The 10,481-nt window shown below is 34.6% G+C and overlaps 1 protein-coding gene across 1 annotated transcript; it reads left to right on the top strand.

Moving 5' to 3' along the window:
• Nucleotides 6,696-9,998, top strand: LOC109233358 (protein FAR-RED-ELONGATED HYPOCOTYL 1-LIKE-like). Its single transcript, XM_019399210.1, has 3 exons — nucleotides 6,696-6,867; nucleotides 8,591-9,252; nucleotides 9,720-9,998. The coding sequence occupies exons 1-3, from the start codon at nucleotides 6,830-6,832 to the stop codon at nucleotides 9,791-9,793; spliced, it is 774 nt and encodes a 257-aa protein (XP_019254755.1). The 5' UTR covers nucleotides 6,696-6,829; the 3' UTR covers nucleotides 9,794-9,998.

Raw genomic sequence — 10,481 nt, 5'->3', positions numbered from 1 at the left:
ACAGTAAAGCTAAAGGCTAAAGAAGGTGTCATTCTACAAGATCCTACATACTACAGGAAACTGGTAGGAAACCTAAATTTCTTAACCAATACTAGATTGGACATAGCATATAGTGTTCAGCACCTGAGTCAATTCATGCAAGAGCCCAGAGAGCCACATCTGAAGGCAGCTTTCCATCTGCTTAGGTATCTGAAAAGTGATCCTACTCTGGGAATCTTCATGTCCAAAGATGCAGATTGTACAATCAAAGCATATTGTGACTCTTATTGGGCTAGTTGTCCAGATTCTAGGAGATCCATCACAGGCTATTTGGTGCTTATGGGAAATAGTCCTGTTAGTTGGAAGTCCAAGAAATAGGAAACTATATCACTATCTTCTGCTGAATCAGAGTACAGGGCTTTAAGAAAAGTAGTTAGGGAACTGGTATGGTTGAGCAGGTTGTTTGAAGAACTAGATGTCCCCTTTCCAATGCCTATCTCAGTGTATTGTGATAGTTAATATGCACTTCACATTGCCAAGAATCCAGTCTTTCACGAAAGAGCCAAACACATAGAAGTGGACTGTCACTTTTTGCGAGATCAATTACAAGCAGGGTTAATTTCACTCCACCACATTGGTACAGACAGCCACCTGGCAGATATTCTAACTAAAGCCTTAACTGGAATCAAACATGGTGCCACATTACGCAAGTTGGCAACACCTCCAACTTGAGGGGGGGGGGGTGTTAAGATTAATTATATTTTTCACTTGTTTATATATTAAGTGTATCATTGTTAGCTTATTCAGTGTATCATAATTAGCTTAGTTAGAGAGTTAGTTAGTGGTCAGTTTGGATAGCTATCAGTTAGCTGTCAGTTAGTTGGTTAGGTTAGCTCTTAGTTGCTTAGCTTAGCTCCTTCTCTTTTCATACTTGTATATAGTGGGTGGAGTCCCATTAGTTTCACTGAGTCTTTGAATAAATGATATAAAAAATTCTCTTCCGGAATATTCTTCTCCTTTCATCGAACGACTTCGAATCCATAGGACTGAGTTTCCGCCATTGTTGTTGTTGCATTCTTAGCTCAGCTAAGGAAGAAGCTACTGTTCCATTGCTGGAATTTGATACTTCTCTTTTGTCTCAGGTCCTTCCCAAATCACCAGGACACCCCCCCCCCCTCTCCGGTCTTCCTTCCCCTCGTCTCTTCAACAGTAAAATCAACCAAAACTCTGATAAAATTTTTAAAGAAGATACTGTATATTTTCTTTAAAATTGCTCCTCTAAACTTCTCTCTTGCATCATTTTTTATCATTAAAATCCACCAAAACATCCAATCTTTACCTAAAAATCCACCAAAACATCCAATCTTTACCTAAAAGAAAATTGTATTTCATGAGAATGACTGAAATTCCAAAATTTCCAACTCAGCTTCCTTCATATAAGGGAAGATTTGAGATTTTTATTCATAATGGAGTTTTTAATTAATAAAAATAAAAACTGATTTTGATTTGCTCTATTTGGTTGTGTATGGGATCTGAATATGGAGGGAAATGAAGAACGTAGGAGTTGCAATTTTAGTTTTTATCTCTTCCATTTTTAGTCTTGGGTTTGTTATGGATGATCATTGCAAAATTAAATTTGTGTGAAGATGAAGAAGTGGTGGTTATGACTTTTTTCCGGTGGGTTTGCAACGGCGGAGGGCAAAAGAAGATGCAGGTGTTGGAGGATTTTTTAAATTAGGGGTATAAGAGTAATTTATAAATATTTTTTCTTAAAAAAATAATAATAACACATGTTATGATCTTATTGGTGCGTGACATTACACATATTTTTATAAACTGGTCAAGGAAAAAGAAGTGTGTATTAGACACACTCTGAAAAGGTTGAGTGTGTAAGATAATTTTGATGCTCATAAAGTGTGTAACAGGAATCTGGTCCATAGTTCAGGGTAACTTATGCATTTTGCCAATAAATTAATACTACTTCATTTATCCTTTATTGATTTGATAAGATACTGATAGTAATCAACGAAATATAGAAGTTTACTAAACAAGAGATCATCACCCACTTCAATCCTCTAGTGAATAGTAATTGTAAGTAATCTCATCCTTTCAGTTCATGTTACTGATGTTAGCATAAAGGTTTCGCCGGAGGAAAATGAGTCGCCGGTCAAGAAAGCAGAAATGGGGGATTGTGATATAGGGAAGGGGAGAAGGAAATGAACTGAGAGATTTTTTATCAAATGACGAAAAATTCCTTGGTTTTAATGTGTTGAACTTAAAAAGTGAGGACATTTGAGGAAATTAAAAATGCGTACACCGCTATCATACGAAATATGGGTCAGATCGAATAATTTATCTGTTTTTTTATTACCTACTTTCGGCCCGTCTCATATCCGGTCCGACCCGCCTGTTTGGCACCTCATCTGGACTGCCATTTTAAAAACTTAAGATGTTTCTACCTCCTAAATCTTTGGTTGGGAGTTCATCAAATGAAAATTGTTCATATCGCCCCACCCATAACCAGGATAAATAAAATATATGTTTTACATTCGTGATATATCTTCTAGTAAATGTGGTCGTTTCAATCTTACCTAATTAATCATGTGCCAAATTCTGTCTTCCTCGTTTCAACATAACTGGTAATGTACACAAGCCATTCTTGGACCCCTTTTATTTCCTTTCCTTTTCCGCGAATCAAATCATAGAAACCTTTTTGTCAAGGGTTAAACCTTGAGAGGGAAGGGGTGTTTATGTTTCTTTCCTTGTGTTTTCAATCATCTCTCTCGATTAATTTACATTTGCATAGCCTATTAGATAAATACAGTTAGGGGCGGATCTACTTAGAGAGTTCGGGTGGTACGGCACCCGCCCGCTTCGGCTAAAATTTTGAATATGTAAGTATATTTTTAGGTTAAAAGATAGATACTTAAGTGCCACCCGCAATTCATAAACATGATGCGGGTGCCACTGGTTCAGTTAGGCTTTTGTAATCTTTCTTTTCCAGAAGAACCCAAGTTCGAATCGTATGGTCTCAATAATGCTATGACTTGCTGCCTCTTCTTTGCATTTTCCTTTGCTTTCTCCTTTTACCGAAGGTAAATTAATCTCGTACAACAAACAATTTATAGTAGTTAAGCTACCTTCAAAGCAAATTTTATAATCGGAGGCGTTCTTCCAGTAATTTTTATTTTTCTTCCAATTTCCTTCATAATAGAATTTAAATTAAGCTTGAAAAAGGAGTAATTAGACAAAATCAAACTTATATGTCTCTGTTTGGAATAGAAGGCTTAATCAACTAATCGGAAAAAACAAAAATATTATCGAGCCGACCTTCCCTTTCTATCGATCTTTGCGGCTAGAGGTAGGTATATTGTTTACCTAAAAAGTGGCACCCGTAACCTCTAAATTTTGAATTCACCTCTGCATACAATGCTTTTCATTTTTTATGGCTCAAACTCTGAGAGCTGTGATATTATTAGAGTGGAGGGACCTTAATTCCCTCAACATTTTATGGTGGTGTGTTCAAATTATGTCATCTCTGTTTGTTGCTAAACCGTTGTTGGTGGGTGCAAAACATTGGTGGGTGGAATCACATGCACATGCTTACCGAATTATAATTTCTTTGCCAAGCTTCTTCAAGGTCGAAAACAATTTTTATTTTTTTTATTTTTTTTTAAAAATTCAAAGTTAAAGTGTTTGGCTAAATTTTTATAAGGAAAGAAGTATTTTTGAGTAGAAGTATAAGCCGTTTCAGAGAAACAGAAAAAAGTAATTTCTCTTCAAAAATATTTTTTGAAAAGCGCTTTTGAGAAATACACTTAAAAGTACTTTTTAAGATCTTAGTCAAATACTAATTACTGCTCAGAAATGCTTTTTCAATTAATTAGTCAAACACATATTGTTTTTCATCAAAGCAACTTTTGAAAAAAATCACGTTTTCTTAAAAAAAAAATATTTATCGAAATAAGCTGATTTAGACACTTGGCCAAACGGGCTATAAGTTAGCAGTTGGTTACACGGATCATGAAAATTGTGCCAAACTTTTGGGGATCTTAGTGCTCAATTGGTACGAGAGATAAGGAATAATTAGTTCTGAGATTAAATTTGAGATGAGTTTATATACTGTTTAGTTTAGATAAAATCTTGGTATAATTAATTATCTCGAGACTTTTAATATTTTTTTTATGGAGGATGGAATAACTAAGAATAATTAAAGGTGAAAGATGCTATTACTAGTTACTAGGAATAAGAAAGGATAAGGGGCCCACGTGCCATACGCCCTCGTGGACTCCATGCTGCTTCTCGAGTCATCTAGCAAGCAAGTTGCCTGACATTCCTTATAACTCCGTGCTAACACGCCCACAGTTTTTTTTCTTTTTTTAATTCATTGATTTCTTCTCCATTTTTAATGCCAAAAGAATATGACAAAAATTATGTTTTCGATCAAGAAAATTACAAAAGTAGAAATCAGCAAGAGCAATAAGTAAATTCGAATGAGTGATCGGTCACTAGATTTTATAGCAATTAATAATTTTAATTTTAAGAAAAACCCAAACTTTGATACTTGTATCAATTTTGTGATTTTATTAAAATTTAACTAGCCAGTTATAATTGCGTCTATTTTATCTGATTTTAAGATAGAGTTAACATTTCCTATGTGAACTTAAAAGTCATTATAATTTATAATATTTTATTTTTATCAAAACACCATCAATCTATGAGAAAGGTGAGTATCATCAACAACAATAATAACTACTCAGTATAATCCCACCAAGTGGGGTATGGGAAGGATAAGATGTACGCAGTCTTACCCCTACCCCGGAAGGATAGGGAGACTGTTTCCGAATGACCCTCGGCTATCAGAAAGGTGAGTTATCAAACAAAAAAAAAAAAAGAAAGAAGGAGGAGGAGGAGGTGAGTATCAGTTCAGCACATTTCCTGATAAGTTTTCTTTCAAACATTTATTTACTACCCATCATGTTTCATTTTATAACACTATCTTCTTATTAATATATTTTAAAAAATAGTTTTTATATTTTAAAGTAATTTATTTGAAACTTTTTATTTTATTTTTAAGAATAATTTTATAATCATAAAAATTCCATGATGTAGTTAATATTAGAAAATCTCATTTTTTTATATTTTTTATTTTGTGTTTGATTAAACTTTTTATTATAAATTAAAACAAATAGAATATCATTAAAATTTCTTTTAAGGGTAAGAAGAAATAAATTAAAAACCTAGAAAGTAGTGATGAGATCCACGTGCCTCAAACTCGAGTGGTGGTATTCCATAAATTTGGTACGAGAGAGAGAACTATTGTACTGCCGGGCCATTCGGATAAGGTAAAAGAGCCATAATTATAATTTAAGAAACTATACAGATGTGTTTATAACTTTATATTCCACATCAGCGGCGGATCTAGAGTGCAGCTACCGGGTTCCCGGGAACCCAGTAGCTTTTGCGTAGACTCTATATTTCTATTAAAAATCAACCAAATATTTATGAATATCTAACTGTGAACCCAGTTATTATTGTATATTAATCTGAGAATATAACAGGAACTCATATACTTTAAATCCTGAATCCGCCTCTATTTCACGTGGATATGCTAGTTTTATCGAAGTGAAAAAAAATAGTTCGATGCACAAAAGTATTCGTTTATTCACATAGTATTTGAGAAATTGTTGTATTTTAAGGGGTAGACAACCTACATTAATATAGGCATTGATGGCTGAGACGAATTTAGGGGGAGTAAGAAGATTCACTTGAACCCAGACATATAAGACAAAATTGCATATTATATTTTAAACTTTCTTAACACAACTGAAAAATATAGCTTAGTGATCAAGAAGATAAAAAATAACTATTTTACTATTCGAACCCGTAACTTATAGATCACACTTATAACTTTACAGTTGCAAGACTCCCCTTCCATCGCAGCCAAGGGAGTAATAAATTAATGTGAAATCATATACTATAAATTACCTGTATTTGAAAGATAAATTGTTTATTAAAAAGGTTACTCAATATCATCCATTTACTACTTTGGTGCATGTATATTAAGGCTACGCATAATTTGGTAAATATCGAATTACTGTACCGAAATTGAAATTTTTTATATTTGGTATATGGTATTTTGGTATTTGTTTAAGTTTTTTTAAAAAAAAATTGGTATTAGGTATGGTATTTGGTATTTTAAAATAAAATACAGAAATACCAATATCGTACCGAAATATATATTATCTTACACAGAACACATATTATAAATTATAACATAAATATAAGAAGTCTAAAATTTTACTTTCCTTTATTCTCAAAGTTCATCAATTAACTCTAAACAAGTAACAAGACATTTTTAATAATCAAATATTCTTTTATATACAATTTTCTCTATTTAGGTCTATATTTGCTAGTTTTGGACAAAATTTTGTCAACAAACATTTTTAATTTTGTATTTTTGAGTATTTTAATTAAGAATATTAGAGTGTATGGCTCTATGCACTAGTTAGTATTCAAACCGAATAAATCGAAGTTACCGAACTGAATAAACCGAAATCGAAAGGAGAAAAATCGAATCATACCGAATTTAATTAGGTACGATATTGGTATAGAATTTTAAGAAATCGAATACCGAAAATACCGAACCGAAATATCTAAATACAATATATATCCGAAATGTCAAAGTACCGTATATCATAAATTTATAATTATAGTCGTCCGTAGTGTCACCCTCACCCCCCATCTACTTCTCCATTTCTCCTTCAGAACTTCACAATGGTCACTCCGTACATCTAAATTCCTTTTACTTCTCGTCTCGTCCTCGTCTTCTTAATTTCAAGCTGAAAATATGGAGGAAGATATGATTATTTCTGCCCATATCAACAGGTTTTGGTTCTATCCTATCTGGGTCTCCTCTATCTTGTTCCTACTTTTTGTAAACTTTAATTACTACTTTGTTAGTTCACTGCTAGTTGGGCTGTAGAAAAGTTATTTAATTTGTTCCATCAAGTTATTTTTTGATGGATCTCTTTTTTCTTTTTCCTTGCGACTTTCTGTGCATAAGTTAAAGAAAAAAAAAAAACTTTACTGTTATCTAGTAAAATTTTGATATTTATGTGTTCTTATGCTTCATCTTGTTGGTTTGATCTGTATTTTAGCTAAGGTGCAAGATTATGCCTTAGCCTTACTCTTCTGATTTTCGCCTGAGTTATCACATTGATCTATTAGTAAAAGTCGTTCATTTGAAAATCCTTATATTCAATACATAGCATAATTTTCTTGTTAAGCATTTAGAATTGGGTATTGTCCTGCTGTGGCGGATCCAGGATTTGAACTTTAGGGTTCAGGATGTCACTAAACCTACTGACTATTTGAATTATTTGTTTCGAAATTTTATATTTGTACATATTTAGTAGATTCTTTAACACATGAAGAATCTGAGCCAAAATTACTAGGTTCGGCTGAACATGTAGCTAATACTGTACACCAGCCCATGTTGTCTTGGTTGTGGAATCGGGCAAATTTAGTTCCACTGAGTCACCTAGCTTGTATTATCAAATGTAGTACAGATATACTTTGGTAGGTCATGTTGTTTAATTCCCATCATATGTGCATATCATATGGAGAACAATGAGGTCTCAGGTTCAAATCCCAGCGGAGCAAAAACACTAGGTGATTTCTTCTCATCTGTCTAAGTCTTAATGGACAGAGTTACCCCGTATCTGTGCTGGTAGGAGGTAGAGATACCTCATGGAATTAGTTGAGGTGCGCGCAAGCTGGCCCAGACATCACGATCATAATAAAAGAAAAGAAGAGGAACTATCAGCAAGAGACATACTATGATAGCCCAGTTCTAATGAAGAAACAAAACTAAATGTTTTTTAAATGCGACGAAACAGTCTTCTAGAATCCATGCTTTAGTTCCTCAAATGCCAAATATATTGGAAACAGAGAAATTAAAGCAAACTTGAACGATTAAAGAAAAGGAGAAATTGAGAAACAGAAGTGTATAAATATTGAGTCTTCGATTTTTCCCTTCTCTTCCAAGTCCTAATGTGTGAAACAGTCCATCAATAGTAGTCGCTAGACAGTTTTGGATCTTTAGTTTTTGAACTCTTTGAGTTCGACATGAGTATTCTCAGTAAGAACAAGAAAGTGCAGTTATGGAGGCTGCAATGGTAATGTGTACAGTTGCTCGTCCAACATTTAGTTTCGGGCAGTGTCAGTAAACTTCTCCTAGTTTCAGCCAGGGTCAGTAAAATTTCCCTTTTCCTCATCAAATGCGAAGATAACTGTTATGATTTGAGGGGTAATTTCTGATGTTAGATTTTTCTACCTCTTCCAAAAACCACTCATTTGCATGTGATTAAATGCAATCCACGCTTCCATACACTTACACTTAGTTGTCAAATTTTGATTTCGTTCCATCAAATCTGCTTTTGAAACTTCAATTAATTAAAAGAAGGTATTCTGCACGTTTGTGATTACAATCTTCCTCTGACCCTTTAGAACGGATCATTTGTTTCACTATGACTTCATTTTTCAAATTATTTCATACTGGACTGAACGTATTTGTCATACTCTAATACTGGTTGACTTCTTGTACCAGTGTTGATATGAACAAGGTACTGCCTACTAGCCTTGCTTACTTCAACAAGAAAAGAAAGTTTCAAGCTGAGCAACTGGGAATACCTCTACCCAAACATCTGTGCTCATATCAGAGCTATGCTGGATGTAGTTCTTCACCTACTGGTACAGAGGCTAAAGAGGCATTCATGATTAAGGCAGAAAACAATAGAAGGGGCCAAGATGATGACTCAGAACCGGAATCTGACAAAGACAGCAATAGCTTTATTGGAGATGCTGACTCTGTCACGTCTGGTGAGGCTAAAATTAATCCTGGATGTCTGAAATCGTGTTCGTCCGATCAGGCTTCAACTTCATCTTTTAATTGGGGCGGCAACTGGCCCAAGAATGCTCTTTATTCTTTGGAGAGCAGATCAGTAACAAAATTAACACCTGATAGGCCGGAGCAACCACCTACTGGCGGAGAATGGGATACTCTACATCGTGGTTCTGGGTGCCACCCGTCACTAGATTATGAAGAGAACTTGTTGGAATTTGGAAGTCGTGGGGATTGCACTTGTGCAGAATGCAGGACTGAGGGCATTGAGATGTCAACAGAAAAGGAACTTGAAGATTTGCAAAACTCAAATGGGGTGAATCCAAATAATTATGTTCTTTCATCTGGAAGATGGCCTGTTAACCAAGGTAACTTAGTTTCCACTTTCTGTTTTCCTCTTCTTTCTCAATGGAGTTGTGAGGCAAATAGAGGATTCTTAAATATTTGATATTCGAACTGTCCAAAGTTCTAGTTATCCCATCATTTTCTCGTTTCATGGTCGCTGATAGCATGTTCAGTCAAATAGGGAAGATATGTGTCCACAGTTGCATGCCTCTTATTGGTCCTTGTATGTTTGTATAGAGGCAAAGCCGGACCCAGGATTTTTATGCCAGTGCCCCCTAAAGGACTTTAGTGTTCAGGGTGCCAAGTACTTTAAAATTAACCATTTTCAAGGTATATACATATGCATATACAGGATTTTTGCCGAAGCTTATGGGGTCCGGTGACCCCTCACTATAATACATAGGTCCGCCTCTGTTTAGAGGACGTGGTTATTTGGCTTAGAAATGTGGTAAGATTTACTTAGATGATACATATTTTTCTTTTGATGCAGATCCAGAGCCAGGTCCCAAGAAACTAACCATTGATAAAGAGTTTGAGCAGTACTTTTCCATGCTTATGCTGTAAAAGAAACCATTCAGTTTGACAGCTGGTTTTAGTGATTAATAATTGGTTTCATTGGCTGGTTTATATGGTTAATATTGCTATGTTGTATGTAGCCCTTGTAGCAACAGAAACAAATATGAGAATTTTGTATTCAACTACCTTGAACAATTATTGTACATATGTTTTTGCTTGCATAATTTATCAGTTGCAGAATAGTGCTTTCTCAGCTCAAGAACTCTTGGACTTTCTGTTTAATTGCTTTTAGTCTATTGAATAGTTGAAGAACACTGTTGACCTTACCCTCGACTGTTTCTTCTCTTGTCCACCAGTCGGTTTTAATTTGACGACGACAACAACAACAAACCCAGTGGAGTCTGGGGAGGGTTGTATATACGGAGACCTTACCCCTACTTTGTGAAGGTAGAGGTGTTGTTTCCGAAAGAGTGAAGATCTTTGGCTCAATAAAGCAAAATCACGACAATTATGACAAAAAACTACCCTAAGCGAATAGTAACAGCCGCCAGATAAGCTGTTTGATTAACATTTTTGAAATCTTTTAAACACGTTTAATCATTTCAAACAGGTTTTGTTGGAGACAATTAATTATGTGTAAAATTCTTTCAGGTAAATCTTTTAATGATATCAAACAGGTTTTGTTGGAGAACAGTATCTCAAGAAGAAGTATTTCTCTCTATATAAATAATTAACT

This window comes from Nicotiana attenuata, chromosome 10, assembly GCF_001879085.1.
Source record: "Nicotiana attenuata strain UT chromosome 10, NIATTr2, whole genome shotgun sequence".
Classification (NCBI taxonomy): domain Eukaryota; kingdom Viridiplantae; phylum Streptophyta; class Magnoliopsida; order Solanales; family Solanaceae; genus Nicotiana; species Nicotiana attenuata.
This window is presented reverse-complemented; position numbering and strand designations above follow the sequence as displayed.